This window comes from Chelonoidis abingdonii, chromosome 21 (genome assembly GCF_003597395.2).
Source record: "Chelonoidis abingdonii isolate Lonesome George chromosome 21, CheloAbing_2.0, whole genome shotgun sequence".
In the NCBI taxonomy this organism is placed as follows: Eukaryota; Metazoa; Chordata; order Testudines; family Testudinidae; genus Chelonoidis; species Chelonoidis abingdonii.
This window is the reverse complement of record NC_133789.1, coordinates 13103074-13117249: the sequence shown is the minus strand read 5'-3', so window position 1 is coordinate 13117249 and position 14176 is coordinate 13103074. Positions and strand designations below refer to the sequence as shown.

General features: G+C 43.0%; 1 protein-coding gene across 3 annotated transcripts in view; it reads right to left on the bottom strand.

The window, feature by feature from the left end:
• Positions 1-608: 608 nt before the first annotated feature.
• Positions 609-14176, bottom strand: part of LOC116840153 (ADP-ribosylation factor 2) — a 32051-nt gene continuing 18483 nt past the window's right edge. For all 3 annotated transcript variants that reach the window (XM_075059571.1, XM_032806571.2, XM_032806570.2), the window contains 4 exons: positions 13651-13814; positions 6346-6456; positions 4489-4613; positions 609-2374 (listed from right to left, as the gene is read on the bottom strand). In XM_075059571.1, coding sequence (XP_074915672.1) covers positions 2213-2374; positions 4489-4613; positions 6346-6456; positions 13651-13798 — 546 coding nt within the window. In that variant the 5' untranslated portion in view covers positions 13799-13814 and the 3' untranslated portion in view covers positions 609-2212. The remainder of the gene's footprint in view (positions 2375-4488; positions 4614-6345; positions 6457-13650; positions 13815-14176) is intronic.

Genomic DNA, 14176 nt, shown 5'->3' with positions numbered 1-14176 from the left:
CCCTTCTTGCTGTCTGGCTAGGTCAACAGGTGAACCATCACTACAAACACCAGCTGGAGAAATGGAAAAGGGAGGCAAGAAGGAGCAGAAAGCAGCCATGGTGGAAATGACAGCGTATGCGCTGTATCCTGGCACCACAAAGCAGTTGTCTCCCCTTTGTCCTACAATACTGAAATTGAAGCTCTCCAAGATGAATCCCAGCTCCTCTGCTGGGCACCGAGGGAGCAATCTTTCACAAGGCAGCAGCTTCCTCCAGCCCTCCCAAATGCATTTTCTATTGTCTGTCACACTCCTTGGGCTGGGGCAGTGCAGAGCACAAATGCTCTACTGTACACGCAAACCCCATTTCCAGTCTTGCAGCAGGAACAGACAAGATACCAAAGTTCTAAGATCATGTTTCCAGAGCAAATCTGTGTCATATTCAAGAACTTTGTACCTACTCGCTCCCTTGAGCACAGCATGAGGAGAACAGGACAAGCGGGTGGGGTTTCCTTGATCAGTAGATAAGAAGGAACTGCAGGAATGAGATCGGTGTTCTTAGTTTGGACTGCTGACAGGGATCCATGTGTGCAAAAGCACACAGCTACCATCAGTCACAAGCCCATTCCTTATTCCAAGACAGATTCTCTTTATTACAGTGCACTTCTGAGAAGTTACAACATGGTTCAAAAACCAAATCCACATTTGGCTTGTATCTGATTTACACTTCACTTCCCTCTCCACATTGTATTTTTATAGACATACACTTTTGAACATGAATATATGAAACTTTTCTATTAAAAAGATATTTCTGCTTCATTTTCTCAATAGTCTCAGTAGATTTCAAATGGTTAAAAGACTGACATTTTCCCCTTCCAAGAGCTAGAGGGTTTTAAAAAAAATTTTTTAAAGAGGTAAAAGAGTAACGGGACATTCTGTTCACTGAGCCTGTGCAAAGCATTAGTGTCAATGGCACAAGAAGGGCACCAGCCTTTTCTTCCACAGTGTGACCAAAAGGGGTGAGGGGATAGTGGAGACTGGTAAGAGCACCTTTGACCCCCCCAAATGACAACAGACAGAAGGACTATCCTATACAGAGCAGTGTTTGCCAAATCACATGTTTTGCTGAAACTGGAATGGATTTTTCAGACATGAGAATTGCTTACACAGCACTAGCCCAGGCTGCTCCAGTCTAGTCTCCCAAATCCCTTTTATCATTAGATTCCTTTCTCCCCCTTGACACCAAATTATTGACGTTCACAGACTGATCAGGTTTATCTTCATTGCAGGAACCCTACTGCTTAGTTAGAATAGGTAACCGTACAAGACACCCCTATCCCTTCCCAGAGAGCGTAGGATGTTTTGTACAAAGCAGGAGTGGGAGCAGTGATCTCTGAAGCCTCATTTCCAGCCTGCTGATGGAGATGCTAATGTGATACCAGTAACTAAGGTCTTTTGAGAAATACGTCACTTGGCCTGTCCAGACATCTGATCCCCTCTCTGAAGTCTCACTCCCCAGCAGAGCTCTTGCCATCCCACGAGCGAGGAATTAGCTGGAGGGGTTAATCTATGACTGGAGCTAGGGAAACCTTGATCCAAAGAAGCAACACAACCCCCTAAACAAATTACTTTACAATGAGGTATGTTACACACAGCAGAGTAAATTACACAGTTCCCACCACAGAACACACTGTCTATGCTACTGTTCAACTGAACCAGAAGAGACATCTCGCTCTACACAAGGATGCCTGGGTCAGGGGTTTGAAATACTGAGTAACATGCTGGTATATAGTCCCATGGCAACATTCAAAGAGTAAAATTATGTTTCTACTGAAAAACAATGAAGGAAGGAGATCAAACTGTACATAACAGGCTGCACTGATAAAGGGAAACACAAAACTCGCACAAGACAACTGCAACAACAACTCATTTTACATGCCAGGTTCTCTTGTCCTTCAAGTGCCGAGGCTCCTTTTTCCAATCATGTCCCATAGAATCCCCTAAGTTCCGCTTGCTGGTGTAAAAATGCTATGTTCAGAGCTATGGAAGGTAGTGTTTAAAATATAATACTATTGGTTTTATTTCACAGCATGTTTAAGGCACAGTGTGAGAAAGCTGCTCCCACTCCCAGACGCACACACCTGTGTGATCTCTCTCTCCCTCTGACAGACACACACACACATCCACACACAGCAGAGGCTGGCTGGTTCTGATGAGATGCTCGGGGAATTAATCACTTCTGATTTTTGAGCTGGTTGGAGAGCCAGTCCAATCCCTCGTAAAGCCCATCTCCACTGGTGGCACATGTTGCTTGGATGTACCAGCTCCTCTGACGAAGGGAATGCAAGCCAAGTTTGTCCGTGATCTCTGCAGCATTCATAGCATTGGGAAGGTCCTAAAGAGAAGTTTAATCACATATAATGTTATAACTAAAAATGCTTTGCTGCCACTGAAAAACATATTAAGATTAAACATTTTAACTGAAACAAGGCAGGACATTCCAATGCAGTTCTTTAATTACAGAGCTCTCTGTACACAGTGGAACCCTGTCAAAGCTACTGAATCCTTGCTGGCTAACTAAGGAGTGTGCACATGCACCATAGTGGTGCACCATAAAGACAAGACAGGCTGATCAGGACCAGTGTCCCCTCTAAGCTGTGCATCCGTGCAGCCGCTCAGCAGTCAATCAAGTGCCGTGTACTTCAGGTGCCCCCCCCGCCACACTGCCCCTGCCCTGGAGCTCCTGGCAAGCTGCTCCCGGGAGCCTCCTGTGCAGAGCGGGGGAGGGGGAGGTTTAAGTCAGGGTGTCCCCCCTGACTATGTACCCGATCTCCGCAGAGCAGGGGGGAGGGGATGGGACATGACAGGGCTCAGGAGTAGAATGTGGGATGGAGCTGCTGGCAGCTGCTGCTGTGTTTGTACAAGCAGGCTTCAGACTGGTGAGTGCCAATCTACTTAAAGGGGCAGCATTCGCCTATCTCTGTGTGTGTGCGCACGCACACGCAACACACAGTCTCAGCCTCTCTTCACACACACACAATCTGTCTCTCTTCACACAGTCACTGTCTTAGACAATCTGTCATACACCCCATGTCTGTCTGTCACACCCATCCACCATCTCTCATACAGAGACATCCCCATGCCCAGCCCCACATCCCATCTCTCTCCACACACGTCTCTCCAACCCTCCCCCCGCCCAATATCTCTGTCACACACACACACACACACACTCACCTCCCAACACATACTTGTGGTGGTGTTGTTACTTCTTGGTACTTCCTGCAATGCACATACATTCTCTGTAATTTTATTCTTTCACAGTGCTGTTTTAGTTTTTTGACTGGTCTGTGCATTTCATAATTTTATTTTTCTTATGCTTAAATTTAATTCTTTGAGAGTGAGTTCTAAAATGCCTAACCTGTCCTGACTAGAGTAATTATCCCTATGGTAACCTTTAAAAGTATATATTGTATCTAGGATTTTTGTTTCTACTGGTGGCACACATCTGCACATAACAAAATTCATTCTGCACATGGATGGAAAAAATTAGAGGGAACACTGATTCAGGAAGCCACCTGTCTGCTACCCAATTTACTTGAAGTGTTTTAGGGACATCTGAAAGCTTTAGATGAAAGTGAAGCAAATAACTGAAGTCTGCTATGATGGGGAGATGAGCATATGCCTAACTATGAATTTCAGTATGAACGGGTCTGACTTCTCATTTGAATTTGCTGTGCCTGCCATGCTAATGAACTGTTCACTGATTCCTACACTCCTAAGCAGGTAGGCAAAATGGCTGGAAGAACCAGCGGGAATGTCAGGCAAGTATTGCAAGGCTGGCACGGTTTACAAGCAAATTTTAACTGGAGAGTTGAGTGTAGTTGGAAGAATCTAATCTAGACATTGATAGCAGGAGAGGGGCAGAGTGACAACAGATCAGCCTCGGAAGAACTGAAATTTTACCAGCTCAGGTACAAATACCATTTGCCCACCCTTCTCATGAGGATAATGAGGATGCTAAGAATATTTGCTCCACTAAATTAAGATTTACTCTCCCAGAACAGCAAAATTTTGCAAGGCTGAATTACTAGAAGTCCCAGAACATCAATCTCACACACAGAGTTCTTCCCCCACCCCACCTAATCTCTCCCAGGCAGAGACTGCACTAGCGCTGTGCACTAGCAAGAACTCATTGGGTAGTTCCGGTTTCAGAAGATAAATATTTTTATTTTATTTAGTAAGAACTAGAACATTTCCCACAGCCAGTTCATTGTCTAGCCTGGAACCTTTTCCTAGTTAGGATCGTAGACTTACAGATTCCAAAGCCAGAAGCAACCATTGTAATCATCTAGTCTGACCTCCTGTGTAGTACAGGCCCTGGAACTGTTCCACAATAATTCCTTTTGAACTAGAGCAGATCTTGCAGAAGACTTAAAGACTGCCAATGCTAGCAATCACAAGGGCCACCCATGAAGACCTAGAAACGGCAGGGATCAGGAAACACCTCACCTGTTTGTTTACAAACACTAGTAAAACGGCGTCCCGGAGCTCATCTTCTGCCAACATTCTGGTGAGCTCTTCTCTTGCTTCATTCACTCGCTCCCTATCATTGCTGTCCACTACAAAGATTAAGCCTAAGCAGGAGTCAGAGGAGAGATGCAATCAGTGTTCAGTAATAACTAGGTCACGCAGGAAGGGCCAGACCGAGTCAGACCAACGGCCCATCTAGCCCAGTATCCTCTGACACTGGCCAGACGCTTCAGAGGGAATGAACAGTCAGGGCAATTTCAGGTGATCCACCCCTGCTGACCAGTTTCAACTTCTGGCAGTTGGAAGTTTAGGAACATCTGGACATGGGGTTGTGTCCCTGACCATCTTGGCTAATAATCACTGATGGACTGTCCTCCATGACACTTTGACCTAGTTCTTAGATAAAGAAAAGTTAGCTATCTTGTCCTTTCAATTACATAGCCAAAGATTATGAATTTTCACCTTGTGCAAAGCTAATTCCTCAAGCTTCCACTCCTGATAAAACACAAGTAAAGCTGGAGTATGGATGATAAGTCATCCCAGCCACTCTTATTTAACCAAAGACCTCAACGTCTGAAAGTGTCAAATTGAAACTGGGACAATTTCTACTGCACGCTGCAAGAAAAATTTAACCCTGCTGCCTCTTTGTAGGCCTTTTAAAGTAATGCTTCTTAACCCAGGCCATCGCTATCACAAGCAAAGCTGCAGCATCATATGGTTCTGGGACAGAGTTAAGTTTTGTCAGGACAACCAACCAGCTATTTGGGTCTCCCAATGTTTTTATGGCCTAGTAAGCAGAGAGGCAGTCTAAAACCATCACTGAACTGCCTGTTTTGTCAGCAGTGCATCTTCACGTCAGCTAAGGAGTCAAGTCTCTGTGCACAGGAGTGTACAATCACAGAATCTCAGGGTTGGAAGAGATCTCAGGAGGCATCTAGTCCAACCCCCTGCTCAAAACAGGACCAATCCCCAACTAAATCATCCCAGCCAGGGCTTTGTCAAGCCGGGCCTTAAAAACCTTTAAGGAGGGAGGTTCTACCACCTCCTTAGGGAACCCATTCCACTGCTTCACCACCCTCCTAGTGGGAAAGTTTTTCCTAATATCCAACCTAAACCTCCCCCACTGCAACTTGAGACCATTACTCCTTGTTCAGTCATCTGCTACCACAGAGAAGAGTCTAGATCCATCCTCTTTGGAACCCCCTTTCAGGTAGTTGAAAGCAGCTATCAAATCCCTCCTCATTCTTCTCTTCTGCAGACTAAATAATCCCAGTTCCCTCAGCCACTGTAAAACATGCACGGCTCATGTCCAGCAATTTGCTCTGCAAAGCCAAAAACTAAACTCCAACACTAAGCCTTAGTTTGAGCTTGTTTACAGAGTGAGGTGCTAAAATTCAGAGGGCTTCCAGCAATAACTGCACGTGGATCCTTTCCCAGGCTTCCACCCTCTCAATTTCTTAAATAGGCCATTTTGGAGGTGTGGGCTGTATCTCAGAAAACCGTTCATTAAATTACCTGGGACTTGCACAAAAGGCTCTACTCAGGCTCTGAACTGCCATGTCAGTCGCATTGATCTAACTGTGTGTGTGGCAGGTACGAGTGGTTTCAAAAAGTGTTTAACAGTAACCTTAACTATGGAAACCATAGCAGCCACTCCACAATTAGGTAAAGAGTTAAGGAGTGGCACAGAGGGGGAAGTGGAAGACAAAACATAAGACTGATGTTTGTTGGCTTAGAGAAGCCATGGCTGAGGCCTGAACAGTCACAAGCACAAGGTGGACAGCATTTAGATGCGACATTTACAGTATGTACGAGGTTTAAAATATGTGCACTTACCTTGTGTGTTCTGGAAATAGTGCCGCCAGAGGGGTCTGATTTTGTCCTGGCCACCCACATCCCAGACTGTGAAGCTTATGTTTTTGTATTCCACAGTCTCCACATTGAAACCTGCATGGGGGAGAGAGAACTGGAATTTAAATATAGGCCAAGCCGATAAGGGTGAAGTAGACTTTGCATTGCTATATTGCCTTTCATCTACGGAATTCAGAGCTTTAAGTATTAAGCCTTAACACCTGAGAGCTAGGCAAGGGTCACCATTTAAATGCAGACTCCTTTGAGGTGGAATGTGACAGTTGTTTGATAGCACACAGCAACACTACATTTTCTAATCTGAACTGTGAATATCATAGTCGACTGAAACTGAAAGGAAAGTATGAAAACTAATTCCCCCAAGTTAGAATTTTGCCCACAGTCTGGAGTTAGTGCCTCATGTCTTCTCACAAATGCAATATCATTCTGAGGTGGCAAAATTTGCAGACGATACAAAAAAAGATATTTAAGTCCCAAGCAGACAGTGAAGAGCTACAGAAGGATCTCTCAAAACTGAGTGACTGGGCAATGAAATGGCAAATGAAATTCAATGTTGATAAATGCAAAGTAATGCATACTGGAAACAATCCCAACTATACATATAAAATGATGGGGTCTAAATTAGCTGTTACCACTCAAGAAAGATCTTGGCATCATTGTGGATAGCTCTCTGAAAACATCCACGCAATGTGCAACGGCAGTCAAAAAAGCAAACTGAATTCTCAGGCCTGTGCTATGCAGGAGGTCAGGCTAGATGACCACAATGGTCCCTTCTGGCCTTGGAATCTATGCACAGACTCCTCTACCCAAAGCGACTGTTTAACTAAAGAATTTATGAACAAAGATGGGGCAGGTTGTTCCCATATGTTAAGTTCACGAAAAGGGGAACTTAGCTGGGATCTTAGCTAGATTCCCCAACTTGGGTAACCTTTCCACCTACTGTAGCTCTCTCTGTAGTTTCAACAGAAGATGGTACTCGGCACTTCCTAGAACCAGATTGTCCCTTTTTGTCTTTATCAGCTTCAAGCTTGACTTGCATGACATAGGCAAGAGAATTGCACCTGGTGATTCCTGCATCCAGTTCAACAGCTTCTGTTCTAAACTCATATACAGAGTTGCTTTGTGCTGTTGAGTGGTGGCTGTATTCTGCCCCAGAGGTAGCTGCACTTCAGCAGTGGACAGAGCAACTGATGGCTAGAGTTTGAAGCTTTTCAGGCTAAGTGGAAATGCAAAAGCTGTGTTAGCATACACAGTTTTGGAGTGAATAAATCGAAGAGAAATAAGGGTTTATGATGAGCAGGTCATTAGAAACAACACTACTTAGCACTAACAGCATTTAGAATATCTGGAATATCGTTAACTCAGCTGTGCCAGGCTGGCCTAGAGTTTCACAGTTGACAGAGTTCAAGTTAAGGTTTTTAGGAACTCTCCAAAGGACCCTCATCAGGCGCCTCTACTACACACTCCATACAGGAGGGCCTCATACTTCACCATTCCCCTTCAGTAATCTACACCCAAGTGTATAGAAGACTCCACCACCCAGAAGAGGACAGCTATGGCCTTGCATTCAAACACTTGGCAGAATTATCCTCCTGAGTACATCCAATCAAGAGAAAGCCTTCCTGGTCAGGATGAAGGGGCATGTATTAACCCTCCTCCATGGGACAGACCAACTGCTCAATTTGATTTAAATTCCAGCTACCTGCAGTTTAACTCACAAGGTCACATGATCAGATGCATTATTGCACAGCTCGATGGTTCCAATGCCACTGGGGAAAGTTTTCTGTATCACGTGGCTAAGCAGGTGCATTCCCACCCCTCCCCAAGCCCAATACTCACATGTTATTTCCTGGTGGTAAATAATCCCTGTCCCCAGTCTGTAACATAAGAACTGACCAATGACTTTGCACTGGGACAGCACCTGTCCCCTGCACAGCACCAAGAATTTCACAAGATGTGTTTTTTATACTTCTCCTGCCACGTGTAAAGGGACATGCCCAAGACAGAGCAGCAGGTTTAACACAAACAAAAGGAAGTACATCCTCTCAACACAGCCAACCTGTGGAATTCATTACCAGAGGATGTTGTGGAGGCCAAAAACATAACTGGGTTCAAAAAAGAATTAGCTACGTTTAGGGAGGACAGGTCCATCACTGGATGGTTAAGAATCCCATGCTCCAGGTGTCTCCGAACCTCCGACTGCCGGAAGCTGGGACGACAGGGGATGGAACACTCAAAATTGTCCTGTTCTGTTCACTCCCTCTGAAGCACCTGGCATTGGCCACTTTTGCAAAACAGGATGCTGGGTTAGATGGACCATTGCCCATATTGGGTCAGACCATTCTTATGTTCTTATGATTAAAAAAGTGTTTATTATTTAAAGTTTCTTATTAAAAATCCTGCTTAAAATGAAATCCAAGTAAGATACAGCATACAGTATATACTCATTCATTAGCCCGTTCATTTATATGCCGGCTCCTCAAGATCGTAGGGTCATACAGTTTTTGCTATTTTTACCTTTTCATAAGCCGACTCTATATTTCAGGGGTTGGCAAACTTTGGCTCCTGGCCCATCAGGGTAAGCCGCTAGCAGACCTGGAGGTTTTGTTTACCTGGAGCGTTCACAGGCATGGAGCCCCTCAGCTCCCAGTGTCCACAGTCTGCATTAGCTGGGTTCCCATTGGCTAGGAACAGCGAACCTTGGACACAGGGAGCCGAGGGGCTCCCTGCCTGCAGACGCTCCAGGTAAAAGACAATGTATTAGACTGGAATCATTGATTAGACTTAGAGTTTAAAATCATTAAATTTTGGTGTAGACCTGTTTATAAGCCGACCCCCGCTCTTTGAGGTGTCACTTTTTTACCAAAAATATTCAGCTTATGAACGAGTATATACGGTATGTTAAGACCTAAATTACTTATCTCTCAAAACATTTAAATAAAACAAATATGCTGAATCCATGACTGAGCTCCTATGAAAAGCTGAGTTAAAGGCTGCTTTTCTATCCAAAGAAAGAATCAGAGGGGCGAAAAATCTAACTTTTGAGATCACGAGTTATAAATATGGCATAATAGGTCATGTGTTGTATTAAGGGCTTGATCCTGTGGGAGACCCAAGAGCTGTGCTGGGGGTACAAGAGACTTGCACAGTTGTCACTGGCATTGGGACCCAGTCTCTGACTTCAGAAGATACCATCACGTATCTCATCAGCATCATCCGCTGAGCCACCTGGGTGGTCTCATACTCCTATTTTATAACATCTCCCTACCTGAGCTCTAATTGGCTCAGTTCTCAAGTTATGAATAAGTATGACTTCACCCATCACGGAAGCTTACTCTCCAGGTAATGGAAAAAAAACACTGATCTGCCCAGTCACTAGCAGCCCTTGCTTCTGGATGGTGCTGGGCACTTCCAGTATATGGCTTTGCTGTGTGAATATGTGCACGCGCACACAGAAATCCAGTCACTTCTCAACTGCCTCTCTCTCTCTAAACAAATAAAATACTGGAGTGCAACAGGCATGTGGATTTCCTGAGGACTCTTAGTTAGTTCTTTGGTTTTCTGGGGTAGGCGAGTTATGTGAGAAAGAGCAGAGGGTGCAACTAGAAAGGAACAACTCTGGTTTCAAAGCAGGACACTGGAGAAGAAGGGACAAATGTTCTTCAGAGTGCAGCTTCTAGTGTTGATTTCAATACCTGGGAACTGGACAAAAAGATGCCATGGCTGCAGGTCGTAAGAGGCCCTATTTGAGAATATTTTCAATATTTCCTTCAAAAAAGGAACATGGGCTAAATGTAAACTGCAACAAAAAATCCAAGGCCTTGTTGTCAGAACAAAATGACAATGAAAACGCTCCTCAGAAGGCAATGGCTTTGAAGATGAAGTGGATGTGTCTGAACAATCTGGATCAACTGGTTAGTAAACTTATCTCTGCACCATTCTTATGGAGAGCCAACCTTGTCTTACAGTGCTAGTAAATGATTATTTAGATTGTCATAAGTGTGTTTTTGGTGGCTTATTTATTTATGAATTTCAAAATGTTTGTTGTAGGAGTATTTATCAGTTACATTTTCACTGTCACTGCTGGACTTCTATTGCTCAACATAGTCAACCATCCTAGGGGAAGATTTCCTCTTCGAAAGTACAGTTTTATTAGGACTTTGGGGAAAAAAAATTAAATTTTTTAAAATTCATAATCTGTTTCATATGTTGCTCGAGATAGGGAAAATAACAAATCATAAGGATTATTTAAATCTAATTCCCTCAAGATGGATTATTTAAATCCATCAAGGGGATTAGATTTAAATAATCCTTATGATTTGTTATTTTCCCTAACCCCCTATCAAACTGGGGGTAGAATAAGTTACATCATTTGAACAGTCATACAAATGGCTGTAGTAGGAGGAATCTTGATTTTTTTTTTTTCTTTTAACACATTTTGTTTCAATGGTCCAGGTTAGACGTAAGGGGATTGAACACTCATCATTTGCAATATCTACAGCTTCGCCATCTGCTGGTCCAACCAGCAAAGCTGTAACTAAACACAGACAGATTTCCCGAGTATCCCAAAAGAAGAAGAAAAAAACCCACCACCCAGAAAAACCATGGATGAGTTCATAAGCATGACCAGCAAATTCCAGCCACACTCCATTAAATGAAAAATGTGTTTGGTTAATGGAACAATTTTTCTCTTTAGTCTTGTTTTAGAACAAGCATTTCATTGACATAGTTCAATCATTACGACCAGGGTACACTCCACCTGGCAGAGCTGGAAGGTTGCTGGATACACTGTCTGAAAAGGAAGTGTTCAAAACACATTGATGGGAAATTCGTTAATCTGAGTCTTGATGGGTGGAGCAATGTACACAACGATCTACTAATATGTGTTTGAGTGGCAACAAAAGATGGGGTTGTTTCTATAAGATAAACAACTGATACATCAGGAAGTGCCTGTGTAGCAGATTTCGCAGTGAAAGCTATAAAAAACTGAACAAAAAGTCAAATGTCAAGTGCATAGCTTTGTCATGCTGCAAATGAAGCAAAGAGGACAAGAAATCTAGATGGAGAATGAAGGGAACCTGAAACTTATAATAAAATGAGTACAGTGCTCATTTGATGCATCTTTTAAACTTCATAACAGCTCCAGGAATAAAGGAAAATGTTGTTGAAGTTCAATGAGTGACAGTTTTGAGCTAAAACAACAAGGAATCCTTGTGGCACCTTTGAGACTAACAAATTTATTTGGGCATGAGGTTTCGTGGGCCAGAGCCCACTTCATCAGCTATTTATTAAGAACTGGCTTACTCGGATGATAATTTGTGAAGGAAATGGAGACAAAAAGAGGAAACTATTGCAGCCTAAGTAGTCAACACTGGGCTAAAGAGAAATGCAGAAGATATGCTGAATATCTTGAAACCTATTTCCATAGCCCTGGACAAACTGCAGAACAATTGCTACTCTGCTGCTGATACTGTTGAAATTTGGAAAGAACTTGAAGAGCCAGTGAAGAAAGACAGAGGCACCAACACAGTTACGCAGCAGGCAGTAAAGAAGCGGGTGGATCATGCTTTTGCTCCGCCTCATTTTCTTGCTAATAGTCTCAACCCAGAGGACCAGGGTAGATGCCTCTTTGCTGCAGAAGAACCTGCAGCTATGACATGGGCATCGAATGATCACCTCTGTCATACCGATCATAACAGAGATCAGGGCTGGAGGGGACCATTCAAGGAGTAGGTATTTGCTGATGTTTTAAAAGGTCACTCTACGGAATCGGTGGAAGTCACTAGCTAAGCACCTGGAACCAGAGTTTGTTGAAGGGCTAAACCAGCTTCTGACAGCAGTTGCCTCTTTTGCAGGCACAGAACGATTTTTTTTTTTTTAATTTGGACTAATTAATTCAAAGTTGAGAAATCAATTGGGAGTTGAAAAAACAAGAAAGCTGTGTGTCTCTTCCAGACTACGAATGAAAATAAGGAGGGAGGGGATGAGATCTGGTTGTTTTAAAGTTTGAAGAACAGCCTAAATAACTTAGGAGACTGTTGTCTCATTTCCAAGAGACTTAGGCAAATAGGAAATTAAGCGCCAGTTGCTTTCACTTATGCATATTTAGAATTTTTCCCAGGTTGACCTGAAATAATCAGTTTAATTCACTGACTACAGTTAATCCTCCTGTTCCTTTAATAAATCATGTAGTTGTAAGTGTGAAACATGTTTTGATATGAGAAATGTATGTATCCAAACATTTAATGTTGTTTTGTTTAATAACCTGTTCGTGCTGTTCTAGGTTTAATAAAATTTTAGTTGCCATCCTAATGCAGCTTGACAAAAATCATGAGAAAAGTTAATTATCTAATAAGCAGTATATCATTCACCATTTTCTAACACACTAAAATTGTATAATTAATAAGAAGCTGAAAATATTAAGCTATATAAATTGCTTAAATAAATGCTCCTATGTAGCAAAAAGATTGACCAAATCTAGTGTAAAGGCTCTATTTAGTTGTAAATCAACATGTTTTAATGATTATATAAACCAATGAGACTACACCTTTCTTTGAAAAATAAAAGTACAACTGGAAAAGGTGATTTAAAAAAAAAAATCAATGCTTTCCACTCGGTGATTTAAATTGCCTTGTTTTAAATCAATCCACCCTGGTCCAAGGTAGGGATGTAAATATTGGTTAAAAAAGTTAACTGGTTAAACGATTAAAATTGAATCATTTAACTGGGTAACGGTTAACTGATGTCACTCCCACAGCAGGCCACTGCAGGGCAGTAGGGGCTATGGGTCTGCTGAGGCCCCACCAGGCCACACACCATGGCCTAAGTCACTCTGGCCTGGCCATGCCCTGTGGCCCCCACATGGCCCGCTGCAGGAGATAACGGTTAAGGGCCAGTTAACAGTAAGCCTAATGCTTACTGGTTAACCGCTTACATCTCCAGCCCAAGATTAGAGTGACAGAATTGGGAACAGAATCTGTATCTCCCATTTCCTAATCCCCAGTCTGAACCATTAGACCACATTACCTCTTTGTAAATTTCAGTCCATGCATCCTATTAATCAAACAACCATTTAACAATGGCGTTAGGACAAGGTTTTCTGCTCTTTTTAGAATCAGGGCTCCTCTGGCCACTCTCAGCCCACACTACATGACCAGGGATAAGGCATAACAGTGCTCACAAACTGGTGTGTCAGAAAGTCCTTGTGAATCTCTGCTTACGTTTCCTTACTGCACACATCTCTAATGGAGTCAGTATATTAGTAAAACCTACCTATTGTTGGGATGGTAGTCACAATTTCCCCCAGCTTAAGTTTGTAAAGGATGGTGGTTTTTCCTGCTGCATCCAGACCTACCATGAGAATTCGCATCTCTTTTTTTCCAAAAAGGTTTTTAAACAGTTTTTCAAAGACGTTCCCCATTGTAGTTGGTTATATTCTGTTAAGAAAAAAAAAAGATCAATTTAGCACCTCCCCATGCCTCAGTGTTGTGCAAGAGAATCTCTGCATAGGTGTCCCATCTATGGAGAATTCCTGCTTACAAGCAATCTCAGAATGATTCTTAACCACCACATACAGATTCACAGGATTAATGATTGCATCTCTCCTCCAGTCCCGCTGTATTAGGAAGAGAGCCTGAATAAGCCCTTGTATGAGGCAGGACTTGCTCACAGAATTTGGCAAGAACAGGGCTGATATTGCAGAAATACACATTCCTAAGAAGTGCTAGTCACAGAGTACTTACGCAAACACAGCCTGATATCAAGAGGTACCAGAACACCCTGATATCAAGGGTGGTAC